Source organism: Mauremys reevesii, linkage group 8 (genome assembly GCF_016161935.1).
Source record: "Mauremys reevesii isolate NIE-2019 linkage group 8, ASM1616193v1, whole genome shotgun sequence".
In the NCBI taxonomy this organism is placed as follows: domain Eukaryota; kingdom Metazoa; phylum Chordata; order Testudines; family Geoemydidae; genus Mauremys; species Mauremys reevesii.
This window is the reverse complement of record NC_052630.1, coordinates 56,990,345-57,013,269: the sequence shown is the minus strand read 5'-3', so window position 1 is coordinate 57,013,269 and position 22,925 is coordinate 56,990,345. Positions and strand designations below refer to the sequence as shown.

The 22,925-nt window shown below is 40.2% G+C and overlaps 2 protein-coding genes across 7 annotated transcripts in view; one reads left to right on the top strand and one right to left on the bottom strand.

Moving 5' to 3' along the window:
* The first annotated feature begins 6,061 nt into the window (after positions 1–6,061).
* PDC (phosducin) lies at positions 6,062–11,309 on the top strand. The gene is made up of 3 exons (XM_039485291.1): positions 6,062–6,141; positions 7,724–7,884; positions 8,913–11,309. The coding sequence occupies exons 1-3, from the start codon at positions 6,081–6,083 to the stop codon at positions 9,438–9,440; spliced, it is 750 nt and encodes a 249-aa protein (XP_039341225.1). The 5' UTR covers positions 6,062–6,080; the 3' UTR covers positions 9,441–11,309.
* Positions 11,310–14,992: 3,683 nt separating this feature from the next.
* The window catches only part of ODR4 (odr-4 GPCR localization factor homolog), a 40,451-nt gene continuing 32,518 nt past the window's right edge, over positions 14,993–22,925 (bottom strand). For 4 of the 6 annotated variants that reach the window (XM_039486752.1, XM_039486749.1, XM_039486753.1 and 1 more), the window contains 2 exons: positions 21,319–21,411; positions 16,464–19,031 (listed from right to left, as the gene is read on the bottom strand). In XM_039486752.1, coding sequence (XP_039342686.1) covers positions 18,964–19,031; positions 21,319–21,411 — 161 coding nt within the window. In that variant the 3' untranslated portion in view covers positions 16,464–18,963. Of the gene's footprint in view, positions 15,275–16,463; positions 19,032–21,318; positions 21,412–22,925 lie in introns of those variants that run through there. The other 2 variants (XR_005584179.1, XR_005584180.1) reach the window with 2 other exon arrangements.

Sequence of the window (22,925 nt, the reverse complement as noted above, 5' to 3'; positions counted from 1 at the left end):
ATGGGCCTATTTTCCAGGGCCACCTCCATAGCTGACCAGCCCACACCATTCATCAATGTGCTGTTCAGTCACTATACATTTGAATACTTCTGTTGCATAAACTGCAGGCTTGCCACCAGCTGCTTGGATATCATCTCCCTTTACCAATAGGGGACCATAAGAACTGTTATGTCTTCCAAAATGTGGAAAGCCTGAAATGACAGAAAAAGTTTTGGTAGCATGGCCACTGATGGAAGCCTCACCCCATCCCCTCAAAAACCCTAAGTTTTGCAAAAATCAAAAAAAGTAGTTTTGCATTTTTAATGTACCATTGTGCCTGCAATGCTTTTGCTGCAATTAACTAAGATGTGTCCAGGGATCTCCTATTGTTTGAAGCCTCCTTCTCGCAATATAGTGAAGTTCCATTTGTAAAAGTATCATTTTCTGTCCTTGAAATTCCACAAGGATTTTTTTTGTGCTACTGCAGTGAGCTATTTGAGACAATAGCCCTCTGTATCTTGTCCTGGTTCCAGACCACTCAATCGCTACTGGCTCCAGGACCTCCACAGCTTGCCCACACTGCAGCAAAAGGTTGGGTCAACATATGTTCACGGACTGTTCCAAAAGGAAGCATTTCCATGATGAACTTATGATTGACATTCTGGAGAAGGCCAACAAGCAGGTCCAGTACCAAAGACAGAAGGATTTGGGGCTAGAGGAAAGGCATGCAGCAAGGCAAGAGGAAAGGCTCGGGCTGGCTGCACAGCTTGAGGACAGGGTTTCAGCACAGGAGCAGGCACTTCCTTCATAGTTCTTGGAACAGGAACGGTGGCTAAGGGAGGAGGACAGAGCTCAGCAGAAAGAGCTGTTCGAGAGGCTCATATCACTAATGACTGCAAGAATAGCAGCTCCTGCTACATCACCCACATCATGGACTGATTCCCCTGCACACTACCCTGTGCTGCAGTACACAAGCAGCTTGGACATCTCCATGGCGGGGTGGCATATGTGAATGGGCCCCATGACTGGCTGGACAGGGCAACCTTGCCTCTGCAGCCCTATTGATCCCCTCCCCTGTGGATGCCTCCACCTTCACCCCACAGCAGCACGTGCCTGGCAAATGGGGGAAAGAAGGGAAAGGAGAACTGGTGGCCAGGGGCTATGCTGCGGTAGGAGGTTCTGTCTTGTATCTGGTTTCACTTGCTGCACTTTATTTTGTTGTGGGTTTTTTTTTCCTGTAAGGTTGTGTTGTCACTGGTGTGTTAGTATGGTAATGGCAGCTGGCCTGCCTGGCAATGGGTGAATGTTGTACTTTTCTAATACATATTTATAAACAAAGGGGGTTTTATTTCCTCTAGAAAGCTTATTTCTATCATTGCGTCACATCATATGGTGTGTGTTCAAAATACACATGATCAGGGACCACTGGGAATTAGTATTCATAGATTACTGCTCAATACCATTATCTATTGCAATCCATACTTCAATCACTTCCTTACATCAATCCATACTGTGTATAACCCCTTTCCCCCTATTTCATAAATGATCATATCATTCAAAAAGTACACGGCCTGGAACTAAAATTCTGCACCCCATCCCATTCCCCCCCCCACACACAATCAATGACTCCCATACCACCCTCACCCCCCAAGCACATTCATATAGATATTATTCCCCCTCTTCCATTGGACCATGCAAGTCCCTAATGTGGGAGAACAAAGCATGCCCGACTTCCGTTGCCCGGGCACATCAAGCCCGTTGTGGTTGCTGCACTTTCTGGTTGAGTGCACAGATTCAGCAGCCCCTCACTGTCATGGGCCCATTCAAGGAGAAATGGCTCAACTCTGGCTTCACAAAGATTGTGAAGAGCACAGCAAGCCATAGTAATACAGAAAGCATCAATGACACCAGCATGCAAACCGCTCTGTAAACATCTCAAATGAGACTTTGAGTTGCCAAACGCACATTCAACAACCATTCTGCACTGGCTGAGAGTGTAATTAAACTGTCTTTTGCCAGGGTCTCTGAAATCAGGATATGGTTTCATAAGCCAAGGCACAAGGAGGTATGCAGGGTCCCCCAGAATAACAGTTTGGACAGTCTTTTGGTGGGAATAGTGTCCCAGCCTGTCCATGAATGTAGACTCCTGTTCGGTAGAAAACCCCAGCATCATGAAATTTTCCAGTGCTGATGTTCATAAATTGCCCTCTGGGTCCACAAGGGCCTGCATAGTGGAGTAGTATCCTTTGCGGTTATGTGCTCCTGGAGAAGAGCAAATTATGGGCACATGAGTCTCATCATTGCCCTAGCATAGTTTGGAAACACCATTCTCTCAAAGCCAGTAATTACTTCAGGAATATCTTTTATGCCCACCACCTTGGGGTAAACCACATGCTTGATCACCTCAGAAACCTTTGCCACCACTTTACCCACAGTTGACTTTCCAACACTAAACTGGTTTGCAATAGACCTGTAGCAGTCTTAGGTAGCCAGCTTCCAAACAGCTATGCCAACCTGCTTCTAGATTGGCTGGGGTGGCCACATGCATGTTTCTTTATGCTGCTCACAAAGCTCCAGAAATGTAGCTTTCTTCATGCTAAAGTTCTGGACCCACTGCTGGTCATCCCAGGTCTGCATGACAATGTGATCCCACCAGCCTATGGCATTGCTTCAGAAACACTGGTCTGCACAGAGGGCATCAGAGGCTGTATCAAGTGTACTGAGAAGCATCAGCCAGTTCAAGTCTGCCATGCTTCGGGGTACTCTTATTCCTCTGCTTCCTCCTCCTCCAGCTATGTCAGGTGTCTTTGGTGGTTCAGAAAATGCCATTGAAATGTCCATCAGCACCTCATGGAAGCTCTGCCCATTTCCTGACACAAGAGTGCAAGTGCAAGCCAGAGAAGTTCTTCAAGAGGTGCCTCCTCCACATCGCTGGCTCTGGTAGTTGGGAGTGCACTGACCAAAATGACTCCAGGCAGGCCATTCAAATTCCTGTAATGTACAGGGTGGACAGTCAAGTTTTCCCACAGTGCATCATGTTCAAAGGACTAGAGCAGCCATGTTTCAGGTTGCCATGAGGGAGTCTGGGATATGGTTGGTTTGACTTGGGTCTGAGTGCTGCAGTGTGGATAGCAGAGCTTGAGATTTGAGCCCAGGTTAGAAAATTCTTAATGTAAGGTTAACAATCAGTGTAGATGTTCAAGCCCTGGGTTCTCTAACCCAGTGTCAGCTGACTCGAGTCCCACTAACCCTGGGGTTACATTGCAGTGTAGACATACTCTAAGTGGCCAGATTTTCAAAAGTGTCCACACCCAGCATTTCCCACACCCTCCTGCAGAGTCGTTCCTTTGGAGCTGTAGAGTGCTCAGTACCTTAGACAATCTAACCACCTCATTTAGGTGCCTAAATGTGAAATCTGCCCTTAACTAATTCATTCTCACAATACCTGGCTAAGATCGGCAAGTAAAGTTTTCCCACAATGCACCAAGGTCCCAAGCTCTCAGAGTGAGTCAGTAGCAGAGCCAGGATTACATCTCAGGAGTTCTTGGCTCCCCATCCCAGGCTCAGTTCACTAGACTTCTGTAGTATGTTGTTCATTGTTTTACAACCAAATGATGTGAAAATACTTTTTGCAGTACTATAGTGATTCAGCTAATTTTCTGGGATTCACTATGTACAACAGACCAATAAAATATACTTTGTAAAAAAACCCAGCACACTTTGATGCTGTTATGCACTTTGAAGCTGTAAAGCACTCAAGCTGCTTTATACTCTTGTTGTGATCAACTTTCAGAGATTCAAACCTGCAGCAGCCAGGAAATCCACTTAACTGTACTATTTGCTTACCATGTATATTTTTAAATGCATTTAGGGCCAAAACCAATAGAAAAGCAAAATCTATATGAAAGGGATCCACATAAAAACCCTCATGTTTTTCTAATGGAGCGAAGGATGAAACCTTGGCTCCAGTAGTGTAGCTGCTGACATAGTCATTTGCAGTGTCTAATGCCAGTCCTGGGAGGGAGTTATAGATGCGTTTCACTACTACCCCTTTATGGCCCAGTGGATCTACACAGTAGTCATCTCTCTGATACATTCACTATTCTCTGTTCTACTGGAAGGCATGCAACAGGATGTGGAATTCACTTTCATAGGGTCCTGTGAACAGCTGACACAGTATTTATGCTACTTTTGGACCTACATAGTTCACCAGAATTTGGCAAATAAATTGAGCAACTACAGTAGAAATACAGAAAAGGAATCAATTTCACAGTAGTTAGTATCTGCATAGCTATATCACATACTACACATAGTATTTTAGTAACGTCATATACCGGTACTTCATTATCCGCTCCCCTTCAACACAGAATCAGAATGTTGCCCAGGGACCAGTTTGGATTAATTATTTGCACCAAGAATTTTTGCTCTGAAGAATTTATCACCCCATTTGCTAATTACCTCCACTTGAAACTCACACATACAAGCAGCAGAGTATCCACCTTAGGAGGTATTACACTATGGTATTTTATCATGAAAGGCACAGATTTGTTACAGAAACATTGGAGTTGGCAAAAATTAAGGTGCATTTCTTTACAAACACTACCTAAAATGAAAATCATTCAGTTCTTACTTACCATCAGCTTTTTAACTCTGGCATTAATTACCTGGTCAACATTTAAAAACATATTTACTTGGCAGTGACTTTGCAGAGCAGGCTTTGTAGCAAAAGCAGGATAAAAATATTCTCATAGGACACAAGTAGAGGGCAAAGTATCAAGTTATATCTGCAGAGAAAAAGTGGGAAATAAGACTAAATAGAATGGCATCTTCATTTCTCTGAGTTTCTGACATTGGTCTTTTATGTGGAAAATGCTTGTAGTTTAAACTCCATTTATAGTTTTTGAACAGAAGGGTGCAATGTATGACGTTTCTACTAGAGGGAAGATGAAAAGGTTCACCTCGAGCACGTAGTAGTGATTAGGTTGAATAATATGTATTGTCAGCATTGGGTACATAAACAGATGAATCAGTAATTGGTACCTTTGTCACTATTCCTATGTAAAAGTGCTAGTAGGTTCTCAGTGCTCACAAAAGTCACAATATTCTGTTAAAAAATGTATTGCCTTTCAGGAAAAAAAAGAATACTGCCCAAATCAGCTCATTTTGCAACCCCAATGCCCCCGTCTGATCCAGTTGCCTTGTACCACTCTGGCAGTGCAAATTAGCTGTAAAATCAGCCTGTCTGAGAATTCTCCAGGGAAAGGAGAATCCTTGCATGGTATAGAGCAACCACAGTGCTCACACACACACACGCACGCAAGCAAGCACATTCAGGGGACATCGCTAGGTTACCTCACTGATTCCCAGCTGACAATAGGGCCCCTGATGCTGCTTTAATTTACAGTAGGAACCAGCCAGGTCCCCTGACAGCTCCATGATTGAGGAAGCATAAAAGTGGCTTAAAGCCACCATTGCCTCATCTTTCCCAGCATGCATCAAGTGCAGCCCAGCCAGGTCAGAGGATCTAGCCCTGGATATTTAAGAGATATCAGTTCAGACACAAGGTACTGAGGTTTGGCTCAGTCACCTTTAATAAACTCAAAGTGCAGGATGGAGAATGTATTGCATAGGAGCTATTTGGTGAATAATTCAGAATAATAAATATGATTGTTGGAATCGGGATCTGTTACTGAATGGTTTTCAAACAAAAATGGGAGAAATTTGCAATGAGTATAATTCCAGAAAATTTTACTAGCTCTGTTCTTCACTAGATTACTTATATTTCCTGCTGACCTATAGGACACAATAAGATTTAGGAAAAGGAACACCCTCGTATTTTAAATTAGCCTTGGTTCAGACACCTTTAATAATGCAGACTGATATGTTGTCCTAATTGCTTTTTATGAGGTTAAGAGAACTATAATTAAATTAAGATTGCATAAGCTTTAATTACAGACTTGGAGCTGCACTGATATCTAAAAGCAGCAGGAAATTATACATTGTATTATAACCAGCTGTAAAACGTACTGCTCATCTGTCATGTTACAGTATTCATTATTTTCTGTGTTGACTTTGTCGTTTTAGCCAATTGAGTAACAGTTATGGAAGAGCAAAAAAGTGCCAGTTTGGAACAAGATTTTGAAGGGCAGGCTACTCATACAGGTAAAGAAACAAAGTTAAGGGACATTTTAGCTCATTGTTAAAAATTAATCAGTGTGGAAGCCTGTAATTTTAATTTGCTGATAGGAATTCAGAATGCCTTGCACAGGTATATTCAGGTATACTCAGGATCCAATGAAAACATTTTGATGACTAATTCACACCCCTCTTGACTGGACAGGTTACGCAGGGTTGAATTCAGAGCCAGCCTTATTGGTGCTTGAGGCACATGGCTGCACGAGACACCAAAGCAGCAGTGACATTGTTCAGTGCAAATTTGATGTAGGCTACTTTGCCTCAGTCATTAACAATCTCCTTTATTCCTTTGTACTGAAAACAGTTGTAACCCACTAACACTGGGCTATAAGTTTTCAGTCACAAAGGCTGAAATCTGGGAATTTTGCTTCCTATATGTCTTTGCCAGAGACATTAATGCCTAGTCTGACAAGCAAAAAATTCATCCACAAATGGTTTGGTCATAGCATAATATAGCCATTAAAAACTTTAAACCATCTTTGGTTGGATCCATTCTTTTCTTTTTCCAGTGTCTACTGGCTATTGTTTATGTGAGTGCTGTCACTGTATTCAGTGATGTACAGAACAGACAGGCAGCATGCTCCCTACCCAGGGAGCATGGAAGCATATGTTCTAAACATCTCATTTTTCTCTGTGCGCCCCAGATGTTCTTGTGCCCTTTCCTTCAGCCCTACCCCATGCAACACCACTTCCTACAATTACTTCCCAAATCAGCACTGTTGACCTGGGCCAAGATTTCAAAAAAGGACCCTAAAGGTAGAAGCCTAATAGGGACATAGTAGCCTAAATAAGTAACCTGAATTTCAAATGTGCTGAGCACTCAAGATCATCCATTGATATATTAGGAGTTTCTGGGTGCTCAGCACTTTTGAAAATCAGGGCATTTATTTAGACTCCTAATTTTTGGTTCCTGTTTTTGGAAATGTTTAGCCTAGATCTTTTCCCCATCTTATTGGGTGGCACAGTCTCTCTTTTTACGTGTGGCTCTTTAATATGATAATATTTAGAGCCTTTGCCCTCAAAGATTATGAAGCTAGTTGTTTAATTCACAATTATAAAGCAGCACACTCACCGAATGCAAAAAGATCCCACCAACTAGCAGTTTAGTAGCTCTGAAGGGAGAATGCTTGACATTTTTGAATTTTTGGTGCAAGTTCAAATTTCACTGACCAACCACCCCATATCACCACCCCGACAATTTGACAAGTTTTCCTACAATATTTTTTTCAACTAGCTATAGATGCAGTTTTTGGAACCATTTGACATTTTGAACCAGTAAAATTTTCAAAATATTTTTGCAAAATGTTTTACCGTTTAATCAACCAGCTCTAGAGAGTAGGATTTGATTTTAGTTCTGTAATCAGAAACATTTCAGCATTGACTAAGACATACATTTCAATGGCAAAGATATGGGCTATAAAGTCTCAGTGTTCTGACCTCTTGTTTTGCAGTGCGTATAAGGTCTTTAAATATGCCCTGTGTTCAAAGACACTGTCTTTCTGAAACTAACAAACAAAACCAAATAATTATGGGTCTTTATCTCTCCTAGGGCCCAAAGGCGTGATCAATGACTGGAGAAAGTTTAAATTAGAAAGTGAAGACAGAGATTCCCTCCCTTTGAGCAAGAAAGAGATCCTCAGACAAATGTCTTCGCCACACAGATCTCTCAGTAAAGATGATAAAGACACCAGAGAGAGATTCAGTCGTAAGGTAACAAGAGAAAACACAAGTGAATAAATGATTCTATATAAAACATGAAAATAAGAAAAATGGGGTATAAGCACAGGAGGAGAAGCCAGAAACTACTGAATTTAATTGCCACCAATTCCCACTTTCGTTCTGTCCTTATACAAATCATTAACATCTCCATCTCAGTTTTCCTCAGCTGCAAATTGGGACAATACTGAACTACCTCAAAGTGACAATGTGAAGTCAATGTTTATAAAGTATGTTGAATGTGAGAAGGGCAGTGAGTGATACACGTTAGCATAAGTTGCTGAAACTTAGCTTGAGGCCTATTGAAAGCTACAAGGCCCTTGGATTATTATAAATAAAATACAGAGAGATCATGAAGGGGCAGATTGTGCTATTCTTGCTCACACTGAGTAGTATTTTGCTTTGCAAGAAGTCCTGCTGAAGAAAATGAGACTACTCACAGAATAAAGACCTACTTAGTAGAAAGATGGAAGCATCTGACCCAAAACGCACATGAAATAGAACACACCACTTGATCATCACAATCTGGCCAACTGTTGACCAGTGCTGAATCTTCTACCCTCAATGAAAGTTAATGAGAAGACTGTGGTGAGATAATTATCACAGTATCTAGCTGCCTCAGATCTCCTTCAATCTTGTCAATCTGGATAAATTATTGCCTCCCGAAAACAGATGAAGACCAGGGGAGAAATTCTGACCCTATTGAAGTCACTGGCAAAACTCCAGCTGACTTTAGTGGGGCCAGGATTTCACCCAATGTGTCCTTGCTGATGTTGTTAGATATATCAGTTGCCTTCAATACCATTTACCTGTACCCAAGTATAGAGAGATGGGGTTTCCATTTAATGTCTTATTTCCTCTCTCTCCAAGATTCCCCACAGGGCAATTTTGCACAATTATTCTTCTGCACAAGGGTTTTATGTGGGGTTCCACAGACATCATCTTGTTCCTCTCCTTGTTCAGTGAATACACACACACACACACACACATTCAGTAATATAATGCTCTCTTAATATTCACAGATGAGTATGCAGGAGTATGAGCTCATCCATGAGGAGCAAGAGGATGAAAGTTGCCTACGAAAATACCGCAAACGCTGCATGCAGGATATGCATCAGAGGCTGAGCTTTGGGCCCAGATATGGCTATCTGTATGAGCTGCAGAATGGAGAACAGTTCCTGGAAGTCATTGAAAAAGAGCGAAAAACTGTCATGGTCATTGTTCACATTTATGAAGATGGCATCAAGGGCTGCGAGGCACTAAACAATAGCTTAACTTGCCTTGCTGCAGAATACTCCACAATGAGATTTTGTAAGATAAAGGCATCTAACACAGGTGCTGGAGACCGCTTTTCAACTGATGTGCTCCCAACCCTGCTTGTCTACAAGGGTGGGGAGCTTTTGAGCAATTTTATTAGTGTTACTGAACACTTCAGTGAGGAATTTTTTGCTGTGGATGTGGAATCTTTCCTACATGAGTATGGGCTGCTACCCGAAAAAGAGATTCCAGCACTTGGAAATGGCAATACAGATGATCAAGATATTGAATAATTGGAGAGGGATATAGCCCTTCGTTATCTCCTATTTCTCCATATATTGCCATTGGATCTCAGCAGAACCCATGATCATTTAGAGAAGCCTGTGTGTGCTCATTACTTTATATGTAAGAGATACATATATAAATATTTCTTAACCGTCAGTATGTGAATTTTATTTAAAGCACATCTAACAGCCCTATACATATGTTTCCATGGAATCTACAGTAATAACATTAGGAGAAAATACAGGTGATGATCTTTATAAAATTAGTAATAGGTTTTAAATTAGATACAGGTCTTAAAAGGTAAGTTAGGCACTAATCCTGTACCCATTAAAGCCAAAAGGTTAGCATCTAATTTCAGTCAGAACAGAATAAGGCCCTTCTAAACTCCTTCCTCAGTGTATTCTGCACCAATGCACATGTGCAGAATTTATGTTGCTGCAGATTTTTTTTGCTTCCCTACAGAAAAATGATTTTCTAATGGGGAAGTGACAAGTGCGGTCACGTAACCCTCCCCCATAGTATGTTTCGGGTGCTGACAGAGGTAAATCACTGTGGGGCGGGACTGGGGAAGAGCCAGTTGGTGGCTCCTACCCTGTGCTGGGCTCAGCTGCTAGTCTCGGCTGGCATCCAGGTCTGGGTCAGACCCACCCCCAGATTTGTCCCCAGGCTGTAGGAAGCTCTGCAAATTCCATCCCGCACCCCCACCAGTGCTTCCTGGACCCATCACTCCTCAGCTGCAGGGGGAGGGATCCTGTACAGGGAGCTGCTCCCCCATCTGCCCAACCCCTGTGCACCCAGATCCCCTCATACCCAGACCCTCCCGCAGAGCCTCACCCTCCTCCTCTGGACCCAGAACCCTTCCTGACAAGCCCCACTTCCCCTGTAGCTGGACTATCTCAATGAGCCACCTGCACCAGGATTCACACCCCTCTGAGCCCCAAGCAGCTGCAATTGTATCCCCACCCCACTCCCCCAGCATCTAGATTCCTCCACTGAGCCTCCTAGACCCACCTGCCAAGCTCTATCCTCCCCACGCCAACACCCCCCCGCTAAGCCCCAACCACCTTCACCTGGATCCCCCTGCAGCATCCCATTACCATTGCACCCATAACCCCCCCAACAAGCCCCTGTGCAGCCAGATGCCTGCACACGCAGATCCCCCAGTGAGCTGCCCACACCCAGATTGCCCCACACAGAACCCTCTCAACCCACACTAAGCCCTTGGACCCTGCAGGGCTGAGCCTGCCTGCATCTGGCACAGAGGGGCAGGCCCTGGGGTGTTTCTAGGGCAGGCCTGGTCCTTATGCTGTATGAAAGTTGGATGCAGGCTCACCGCTGATTCCATGTTCAGGAGGAGCTGCAGAGTGAGCTGTGCTTCCTAATGCCATGCTGGAACTTCCACATTTGTTTAACAAATAACATTTGCAGAATTTTTAATTTTTTGGCACAGAATGCTCTCAGGAGTAGTATGTGTGTGCATGGGTGAGGAGACACACCCTACACATCTACAGCAAAGAAGGGACTATATGCAAGATCACCACCTGACTGAAGTCACTTGCAAAACTCCCATTGATTTCAGTGGGGCCAGAATTTCTCCCAATAATGTTAAAGATAAATCAGTATTTGGGCTGTGAATGTTCACAGGTTACATACGTAAGAAATATAGGTCACACTGTTAAATATTTTGTTTTGTATTTAACTTTTGATAATTGTGAAAATATGGATTAGTTCATTGCTGAAACAAGAGCTCCTCTTGAGAAAATAATATCACACATACTTTAACCTCTTTGTTAATGCAAACTTTATCAGCTGCTTTCCAGTATGGTGTTGTACCATGGTCTGACCATTGAAGTTAATTATTTAAAACATTTGTGATTCCTGAGCAATTATATTTTGTGTTTATGTAATTAATATGAATAAAGCTTAACAAAGAACCAAAACTTCAATAGGAAATGTGAAAGTCATTCTTAAAATGTACCTTAATGACCCTTATGAGGAAGTACCAAAAGGTTTCCAACTCATTAGAAAAGAGTTCACCAAACTCAAATTTTGAAACACATTATTAAAAGGGACATGTGGGGAACAAAGAGGCTGTTTGGAGTAAAGGAATGCAAGGGCAATGCACTGAAAGATTTGTTCTCTCTTTCACTGAGAAAACATCCTTCAGTTTTATAGTTAAAACCACTTAAGAACATCAATTATGGCACAAAATACAACTAAACACAAGTTGCTCATTTCTCACATTTTGATCTCACTCATTGGCATGGTTTGAAGCCAAGTGATTTGATTGTTACTGACAACTCCTCAGGTTATTAAGACTTACACATTTACCAACCTAGTTTACGTTTCATCATTGCTACTGTTTGCTAGCTTTTTTAATTTTATTCACCATGGACAACAAAACTAGACTAGTAAGTTTCCCTTTATGTTCAAGGTCAGATCAAATGCTCCATGTGCAGAATTCCAATTGATTTTGATGGGAGCTGAGCATATAGAGGTCCATTAATCCTCCTAATCTTAGTGTCCCAGCCACATGCAGAACATTCATTGGCACAACTCCATCAACTCCTTGCTTTTTTACTGTTCTAATATATTTTTTCTCACTTGCAGTCATCCAGAAAAATATTACATATGAATTCAAAGTCACACCATTGCCCTATAGAGCTATACAATATGGAGGTTTGCAAAACATATCCTTTTTAATATATTTTGAACTTCAAACTTAAAATATGTTCCTTTTTAAAATAAAGACATTCAAATGGAGCTTATGCCTGGTTTAGGTAATGTTGAAAACCTACCTTGCTTTTTACCTGCTGAACTAAAATGATTACCAGAAAGCATGTCTAATGGCAGACTTCATTTCAAAAGGAGGGAGGAAGCTAAATAGTGAAAGCAGCATGTAAGTGCATTACACATATTGATAGTGACAGATAAATCTCATCTGGTTTGCTAAGTGTTTTATGAACTATATAAATAAGTGATGGTTCCCCAACTTTCAAACACAAATCCATTTGCACTCCCATCTCAATCCAAACTACTATTTAGACTATTTCACACTGTAAAATGATTGACAATTTTCTTTTCAACCTAGAACTTAAATGAGACAATGCTGAGACATAAATTCTCTAAGAATTGTCAAGTATAGATGGTATTTTACATTCATCAAATCCTCCACTATGATGCTTGGTGGAATAATGCAGGCAGCACTTTGCTCTTTCAGAGCAGCCCCTTTCTGTTCTCTGCCCCCTTACATTTCCATCCCCTAAAAGTAATTGCAGCTGATCTTATGTAACATTTCTATTCTGGTCAGTAGGGGCTTGGTGTGGTTTTTTGGAACAGTTGCCACCTGAATAGGCAAACAATTACCACCAGATATTTGGATCTTTCCTCTTTAGCCATAGCATGAGGTGAATCATTATTATCCCATGCAGAGTGGGGGTGAGAGGGAAATGAACAAAATACTGATCTGTGGCATAGAGGAGAGAAAACGTAAGAATGAAGGGAAAGAAATGATCGTTTCTGATGAAGCAGCATGCTGCTTTCCCCTCCCATCCATCACAAATATAAAATAAATCAGAAGCTGTATCTATAGCTGGTTATAGGAAATAAACCACCACATTCCAACTTAATAGGCAGATCATGACAGCTTCAGCAGGACTTCCCTGAGGATTCCTTTAACTCAAACCATCACAATGAAACATCCATGTGGAGCCAATGCAGCAACAACACTGCACAGAAGGTGATCACGATTTATCAAACTTAAAAGCAAAGCTTTGATCACAGCACTCATCATTTCTCCAGAAAAGACTCACTGAGAGGCAGGATTTGAGACACATATTGTAAATCATTACATACAAGATTCTTGAATGACAAAGAGTAAAAGATTTAATGAACCCATGGAAAAAAAAGTTCCTGCTGTCTATAGCCCCAATCTGAAATCCACTGAACTCAATGGGAATCCATCCATTTGCTTCAATAGGCTTTGGATCAGGGGAAATAAAACTAGCATCTTTGGCTGTGTGTGTACACTGACAAAAATGGGACCTTTAATTCACATCTGGTGTCACTGCACTGGAGTGAGCAATAGTAGAAGCTATAGTGTAGACAGGCATTATGACTGTTGTATCACCCAGCCCTGCCATAAGCAGTACATCTGTACTAGTGGAGAATTCTGGATCCCAGCATACACAAGTCCTCTGAGGCCTAAGTTCTTCTCTAGGTTTCACCAGTTTAACTTTGTTATTTCAGTCTTTACCCATGTAGTTTAGCACATAATTCAGCCAACAGCTATAAAATATACAATAATTTGAAGACCCTATATTTAAAGCAAAACTGCCAAACCAACGAAGATTAGTATGAAACAAGCAAGGAAAACAAATACAAGATTTATATAGGAGTGCGGACCAAGGTTTTCAAATCTGCAGTACTATAATTGGCCAAGTTTTTGTAAGTGTGAAACACCCAGCAGTTCCAACTGAGGTCTTAATACTTTCCAGATATGTCAGTGGAGACAAGCAAATGAATATATAGGTCTCATCTGAAAATCTTCCTTATAATTCAAGGGGGGGGGACATCAGATTTCAGCTGGATCCTTCAGAAATGCTATATGCTTCAAAGTGAAAGGTTAGATCAGGGGTAGGCAACCTATGGCACGGGTGCCGAAGGCGGCACACGAGCTGATTTTCAGCGGCACTCACACTGCCCGGGTCCGGGGGGCTCTGCATTTTAATTTAATTTTAAATGAAGCTTCTTAAACATTTTAAAAACCTTATTTACTTTACATACAACAATAGTTTAGTTATTACAGATTTATAGAAAGAGACCTTCTAAAAATGTTCAAATGTATTACTGGCACGTGAAACCTTAAATCAGAGTGAATAAATGAAGACTCGGCCCACCACTGCTGAAAGGTTGCCGACCCCTGAGTTAGATCTTGCTAGGGTGTAGACTGAGAAAGAGATAGGGAACCACTAATAAATAGTCCCTATCGTTTTTGTTTTATTCTCAGTCCTGACTTCTTCCCCTTTTTAAAAATGCTCGTTTCCCTATTTTCTTAGGCTACTACAGTTAGTGAGGCAAGTGTAGTGTTAATGCTAAAAAGCTAAGCAATCTCCCTTCCCTTGTCCCCACAGTTCTCACATCACATTCCACCTTTCTATAGTGAGGGTTGCAGGTAGCCCACATACATAGGCAGGCAAGGTCCTGTTTCTTACTTCACCTACTGTTTCCTAAGGGCAGGAGGTTTGCTGGCCTCAGTTCTTGTGGAGATGTTAACTGAATTTGCAATGTTCTTTGGACAGGTTTTTGTTAAATTTACTTCCATTCACTTGTCAAGGAGCAAAGTATTAGGTCTTCCCTGCCCATCGCTCATAAAGAAAGAAAAAAAACTTCAAGAGTAGCCTTGCGTTATACCTGGTGTTTCACCTTAGACTATTTCAATTCCTCAGTGTCCACTCCCAAATCTTAAACATATTAGTTAGGCTTTGCTAAATCCACTATGCACACTTTTATTAAAATAATTCACCTGACAACACCAAACAAATTGTCAGCATTTTCTGCGTGAAATAAAACAGATCTAGGTGATTTATTAAATAAGAAATAAACATGGGGCTAAAACATGGTCCACTTCCAAGCATCCATGGAATAACAAATATGGCTAAACTCCGATTTACGTTACAAGTGGTGGCTGGCAGTCAGATTGCAGAGCCACTATCGGAATGTTGCATAATAAAGTGAGTTCTTGGCTCAATAAAATACTCCTCTGCTGAATGACATTGTGGTATCCTCAAATGTCATATTCTAAGGTTTTCTACTTCCCCACCTCACTTTTAATGGCTGGATTCTGAAAATAAATGAGCAGAGAATAATTATCTCAGACTTTTCCCCACTAAAGATAAACATTAGTATGTCTGGGTGCATGTATGAAGGCACATTAGTAATTTTGAACTTAATAACAAATTCACTTTTGTAAAGAGAGAGGAGGTGCTTCATTTTTTTCAGAAACAATCCTTTGACCTCATACTTCACCAGTTTCAGATATGGATTTTTTTTCTTCAAAATGGAGCACTCCTTTTATTATTTCTTATTTGAAATATTACTTTCAAAAGGCAATAACAATGCAGAATATGCTGCACTGGCCATGTTAATTTGAGGCAGACCTGGAGTACAAGGAATCCCAAAGAACAAAAAACTTAGATACAGAAACAGCCACCTATCCCTGCCACTGCATGATTATTCCCTAGAGTAGATCATCTATTGCTTCATTATTTTCAGAACTATCCTTCAATAAATGAATTTTCACTAGACAACTTCCATAAAATCCTAAATCACAATACTGATCATATCTCTCAACCTATGGTACCAAGGAGAAGGTTATTGATTCAGGAACCTCTTCATATGACTGAATTAATTGAATTCTTCACCATATTCTTTAATCCTTCACAATTCCATATAAATACTAAGAGAGGATTTACACACAAATCTGTGTGGGATAAAGGTAACATTTTGAGGGGGAAGTGATAGAGAGTTGCAATTTAGTTTTTTTAGGCACAGGAGAGGCGTGAACTTCAAAGTCTATAAAGAATTATTTAAATGCTCTGACTAGATTTTGCTAGGTCAGTCAGGGACATGAAGAGATGTGATCGCAGACTGGCTGGCACTGCTATGGCAGATTCAGTTATATCAGCAAAACTGCACTTTTACTGGTGTAGTTTGTTTTGCTCATGGGTGTGTGCGTGTGGGGGGGAGGAGTGGGGGAGAGGGAGTGCCCGGACTCAAAGAAACACTTTGCCTGTACACTATACTAGCTTTCTTATACTGGTAAAGTGCTCCTAGTGTAGACGTGCCCTAATAAAAAAAGCATGGTGACATTAGATAGAGTTAAGGAGAGAGGGGTGATCTGAGTAGACAAACAGGAGCCATGAACTCACAAATTCTAATCCCAACTCCAATATTGACTCCTTGTGGGGTGTCAGGCTCAATTTCTCCACATGTAAAAATGGGGGTAGAGTTACTTGTATACTTCAGACAGATGTTTGAGAGGAGCATTTATTAAGTCACTCACTAAAGCTTTGTTTGGCATTCTACATGAAATAACAGTTTACCAGTCTCAAAGTTCACTATCTATGTAGGCAAAATACTAACAAACATGGATGAGAACAACATACAAAGCATGCAAATGAGCAGTTATGACAGGTATGGAGCAGACTTGTTTATACATACACACAGTAAGAACAACAGTAATACAATATTAAAACTAGGCAATGTGAGAATAAGTATTCAGAAAAGTTCAGATCTCTCTCTATTTAAAATGCTTTATTTTGACCAAGTCATCACAATACCAGCCAGTCAACAATTAACATATTTCACAGATTACTATTTTAAAAGAATTAACCTTTGCAATATGACTTATCCCAAAAATACACACATCCAGCTCTTTATTAACAAACTTGGGCTCTGGCCAACCAAGAGATTTATTTTTGGTAAGTGAGAAATCAAATGCCAAAGTCAAGGAGCCCCTACAGGAGAATGCCCTGGCAGCCACTCTTTCCCTTTCTTGAGTGCCTCCACCATGTTGTTCTCTTTTCTCCCCTGGGTCTCTCAGTTGAGATGGACTTTGGTACCAAAGTCCAAGGTCCACCTTCTTTTAGCAGCCAGAAGTGGGGAAGGAATAAAGTGCCTACTCATAACTAGGACAACAGACTGACTTCTTCCTACCATTCTCTCAGGAGACAGAAGCAGACTGTGTCTGTGTGAGGAGCAGTTTTTAAAATTTAAAAAAGGCTTGAGATGGGTTGGGGAAATTCATCTCCACCTCTGATATTGCTGAACCATTCCTGCTATTATTGATTTGTCCCTGGCTCATTAAGAAAATACTTTGTCATCATTCTATTTTGCCTGTGGAATCAATCAGATTTATGTCAAAGAGCACATATTTCCAAAATAAATTTGCTGCAGGAGGGCATCCCTGCACTCTGCTATAAGGGGCCTTGTTTCCTTCTTTGCCCTTCAAGTTGCTCCATTCAAACAATGCAGTGAGAAGGAAAAAGAGGACATCAGAGATGCCACCATTGCCTAATACAGGCCTCAACCATGCTCCAAGTCTGAAATTTAGCCTTTGGCCAACAATTAAAAAGAATTCCTATAATGTTCAAATTTGGTGTGTTACTAATGCTAAATGAAGACAATGCTTTTTATAGCTTCAATTTGCTCTAAGAGTCAGTCTAAGCTTTTCTTGATCCTTAGCAAGTCAGCAGTAATTGTACAAATCTGTACATCAAATTTTTCTTTTACTGGGTTTACTGTTTCCAGAACATAAAAATCAGATGAAGAGGCTATGAATTTTAACATTATTTCATCTGCAAGTTACCTTTTATTCAAAGTTTTCTAATATTTTATGCTTGATTATGCTGTAGGCTCAAAGCTTTCTGATTTTTTTCTGCAATTCCAGTACCTTTGCATCAAAACTCATTAAGCTGCAATTTAAGGTTAAATACTGTTCAATCTGGTACATATCTGTTTTATATAGTAACTCGGAACTATATGAATGCCAACAACTTTTGTATAAAAGTGACATTTGTTAACCTTGTTTCAAACATTTTTCCTGGGGGAAAGCAAATTTAAGGCCGGCATAGACTTACTTCTCTCATTCATATCCCAAAAATTTTAATTATCAGCCTCTAAAAAATGTATAAAATTATTCATATCTGTCTGCATATTTGGGATTTGAATATCTGGGGAATTATCTGATATATCTTTCTTCAGGGAAAGATGGGAATTGAGTCAATCAGGATTGGATGGATACGTCAGATGATGAAAAAGAAAGCATATATAAATTTGCCATACATCTTAGAGGTTTAATTATTTCATTAATTTCTGTTCATGATACTTGAGCTAAGATATTTATATAGTGTGTGTTGGCTTAAAATGGGATTTGGGGGCTGCTACAAACTATTTGCATATTTACTACATCCATTAACCAACCCGACACACATACTTTAAGAAAAAGAATATATGGGGTGAAATTCTGGTGCCACTGAAATCAGGAGGATTTCAATCCTTGTCTCTCTCTCTCTTTTAAATACTTAACAGCATTTTAGCCCATATCAGTGTTAAAGGATTCCCTAAGGCAAGACCTGTCATAGTGGGTAATTTAAAAAGGGCAAATGTTAAGATCCAACAACCTTGAAAATGTCTCTTGAAAAATATAGTTAAGTTTTTAACAATAAAATTGTAATGAAGTAGCAGGGAAAAGGGATTTTTTTTTAAACAATTCTTCCTGGAAAATAATGCTATTTTATTTTTCCATCAAAGATATATACCTTTAGTTTCCTGGAAATCTGATCCACCTACAGCATTTGCATGTTGAAACAAGAAGAATATATCACTACAATTTAGAACACACCTAACTGGTGTATTTTAAGCAACATGTTTAGTTGCTAATATATGAAATCTTCGAAGCGTCCACCTTTTATTAATGTGAATATTGGTCAATGTTCCCATGATGATTAGGCTGCTTCTTTTGCTTGGAGTCTAGTCACTGAAGTAATTAAAGGAGAAAGCTACTGCAAAGATTGCAACTGCAGCTGCTATTACCACACCTAAAACGACAAAGGAAATATAACTTCCGTGAGTGAAGAGGAGAGTACAATCACTGCAAGTCAGGGTGTGAAGAAAAGGAAAAGTGGGAACAATGAGAGTCATTTTTAACATTGTTGAGTAGCACTACAATGCCTAAAGATCAGCTTATATTGTTAATCATATAAATTCATTTTACAAGATAATCTACATAAATTATTTTTCAAAGTGCAAAGTTCTTCAGAGATTCAATTAATTATAAACTCTACTCTTAGAGGCCCGGTCACCAAAAGTCTAACGCATCAACTCTACCTTATGGCTTGATGATAGCAAACTGACTGTCAGATTAAAGGTTTCAGATAAAAGGGACACAAACGAGTTTAAACTTAAACAATTCCAATACATGAATTAAATGTTGTTTCAGATACTGCATTTGCCCCAAGTTCCATCGTCAGTTTTTGCAGTTTTACAATCACATTTTCCTATTGTTTTAAAATGTTTCTCCCCAGTGTTGTTATGCAGAAGATACACAAACACAAGCAGGGCAAACTAGCTGAATGTTGAGAGGAAAGGACTGGCATATGCACAAACAAGCAAACAAGCAAAAATCTTAACCTCCAGGGTACAGAAATGTAGATGTTACTTGTAAAAATATTAAATAAAACAAATGTAATGTATACGTAGGCTTTAAGTTGGTGGTGTAGTTGTTCCACTGACTAATCAAATACCAAGTATAAATTCAAGATAGACACAGTCTATCTAGCCACATTTTAAAAAGGAAAGATTTTCATAAAGGTTTACTACAATTTCTTTGCTCACCAGCATGATGTCTGCACCAGGGACTATAATACAATGTTGATTGATGAAAAACTTCTATGATGGCTGGAATTCATTACCAAGGTAGCACAGCTCATCCTTGCAAGCAGCATAGTGATAGCCACACGAGCACTGATACAAGTTAATTCATATTTTCATTCAATGCACCTTGGAAGAAGCCACTTGCCTGCTCTCTCTCTCTCTCAATTGTCAAAAGAGAGGATATTAAAATGGTGGCTTCCCAGAAAGCAATAGGGCTACCGTAGCCATTTGTTTTAAGGGCAGGTTTCCTTATCTGGTTTGTGGAACTTAGATCTGAATCTGATTCTGAGATATGCTGATCACCTACAACTCCCATCTGTGGAAATATTTTTAAAAGACTACTGATGTTATATTTAAAATCACCGCTACTATATTGTTTTTCTCATCAGGATTAAAGTTTCTTTTTAAAATATCACAAACCCCCCATGCTGCCCCATCAATATTTCATTATTTGCTTTAGACTTTATCCTACAAAATGCTGAACACTTTGGTCCCGATGTAGCAAAACACATAAGTATGTGTTTAACTTTAAGCATGAGAGTCAGATGCCAACGGGACTACTCACATCCTTAAAATATGATCTTAAGTGCATGGCAAGATCAGGGCCAGAGTGCCACCAATCCAGTCACACAAGTTCATCTATGCAGATAACATCTGCTGCAAGCTACAGGCTCTGACCTTCTCTGCACTGGAAAAGATCCTGAGTAACAATGCTGCAAAGCTGGCCAACTACTGCAAGACATGGCGTGCCTTCAGTCTAGCATCAGCAAGACAGTCTCTAACATATTCTACCTTCACATGCCAACATTAAGAGGGAATTGATCATCATAATGAATGGCCAGAGGCTGAAGCATATCTAGTTTACTTAGGCGTGACCCTTGACTGAACACTGACATACAAAAGCCACCTGAGCAAGAAAGCAGTGAAGGTCAAGACACGCAACAACCTTCTCAGAAAACTGGCAGGTTCTTCATAGGGAGTAGATGCTCCAACCCTAAGGACTTCAGCCCTTGCCATCTTGTACTCAATAGCAGAGTACTGTGCACCAGTATGGAGACTGTTGACATGCACCAAACTTGTTGATGTGAAACTCCTCTCAATCATGTGCATCATCACAGGAAGTTTCTGACTGACTCATGCTTGGCTCGGCGAATATGCAAATACTAAATAAATAAATGTTCAGTAAATTGCAAAACTGAGCCTTTGAAGAGTGAACCAAATAATCTCTGAACTTTTAGCAAGCACATAACTATTTGGTTTAAGCCCACTGAAGAACAAGTCACATTTTCTCCCCATTTACTAACCCTGTGCTTTAAACTCTAAACTAAATTATGCCATTTACTGTGTCCTCACATCCTGTAATTACTATCAATATTGTGGGAGCAAATGACAGTGAAAGACTATACGTATCAGTTCTACAGTGCCTTAATGGGCTTATTGGAGGTAACATACCCATGTTTTGTTGAAATTTCAACAGCAGTGTTGCTTTTGTCAATTGCATCTGTTGCGTGTCATCTGTGTTGTCAACAGGTGGATTTATATCAACTGCACGAAATTGAGAGATAAGTTTAGCAAAACCAAGTATTCATTCAAAGTTTATAAAAATACACCTATATTTTGCAATCACAATAATTCAAAAAGGACATTAAGTTTATAATTCCTGATCTGCTCTACCAGTGGATATATTTACCATTTTGTATTATCATCAGTAGTAATAAAGTATCTGTACTGGAACTTGACCTGTTCAACCTATTCATGATCTGGAAAAAGGGGTGAACAGTGAAGTGGCAAAGTTTGCAGACAATACAAAATTATTCAAGATAGTTAACTCCAAAGCAGACTGCAAGGAATTACAAAGGGATCTAACAAAACTGGGTGACTAGGCAACAAAATGGTAGATGAAATTCAACCTAGATATGTGCAAGGTAATGCATATTGGAGAAAAACACACAAATATACAATGACGGGTTCTAAAATAGCTGTTATCACCCATGAAAGATCTTGGAGACACTGGATAGTTCTCTGAAAACTTCTGCACAAAGTGCAGCAGTAGTCAAAACAGACATACTATTGTATGTCAAGAATTATTATGGAGGAGATAGAAAATAAGATAGAAAATATCATGCCACTACATAAATGCATGGTGCTCCTGCACCGTGAATACTGTGTCCAATTCTGGTCACCCAATCTCAAGGTGTATACACAGGAACTGGAAAAGGTCCAGAGAAGGGCAACAAAGATGATCAAGAGTATAGAATGGCTTCTATAGGAGGAGAGTCTAAAAGATTAGGACCGTTCAGCTTTGAAAAGAGACAACTGGGGAAATATGGGGAGATAAAAGCAACAAAGAATCCTGCACATATAGATAAACAGACGTTTTTTTGCACAGCACATTGCTTCTTCAGATGCATCTGAAGAAGTGGGTATTCACCCACGAAAGCTCATGCTGCAAAACGTCTGTTAGTCTATAAGGTGCCACAGGATTCTTTGTTGCTTTTACAGATCCAGACTAACACGGCTACCCCTCTGATACTTGATGGGGAGATAGAAGTCTTTAAAATCATGAATGGTGTGTGTGGGGGAAAAAAAAGTGTTATTTACCCTGTGTCTCACACAAAAAACAGGAGTCACCCAATGAAATAGGTACCAGGTTCAATACAAACAAGAGGAAGTACTTTTTCTACATAATGCACAACCAACCTGTGGAACTCATTGCTATGATGTTGTGATGGCCAAAAGTGTAACTGGGTTCAAAAAGGACCTTGATATGTTCACCGAGGATAGGTCCATCAATGGCTATTAGTCAAGATCATTAAGCACTCAACTCCATGCTCAAGGCAATCCTATACCTCTAAAGACCACGAGCTGGGAGTGAAAAACAAGTATGGGTAACTCCATAATTGCCATTCTGTACACTCTCCCTGAAGCTCTGGTACAGGCCACTGTTGGAGACAAGATACTGGGAAAAATGGACCAGGTCTAGTATGGCAGCTCTTATGTTCTTATTGGTAATAATAGTAGCAGCAGCATAGCACCATCAGAATGCTAAGTGCTTTACA

What these genes read in the sequence shown, in the direction of transcription:
- PDC (XM_039485291.1), top strand. Translation starts at nt 6,081, where the DNA reads ATGGAAGAGCAAAAAAGTGCCAGTTTGGAACAAGATTTTGAAGGGCAG. An exon ending in AGGGCAGGCTACTCATACAG is followed by an intron (nt 6,142 to 7,723) that starts GTAAAGAAACAA and finishes TATCTCTCCTAG; the next exon opens with GGCCCAAAGGCGTGATCAAT. An exon ending in GAGAGAGATTCAGTCGTAAG is followed by an intron (nt 7,885 to 8,912) that starts GTAACAAGAGAA and finishes TAATATTCACAG; the next exon opens with ATGAGTATGCAGGAGTATGA.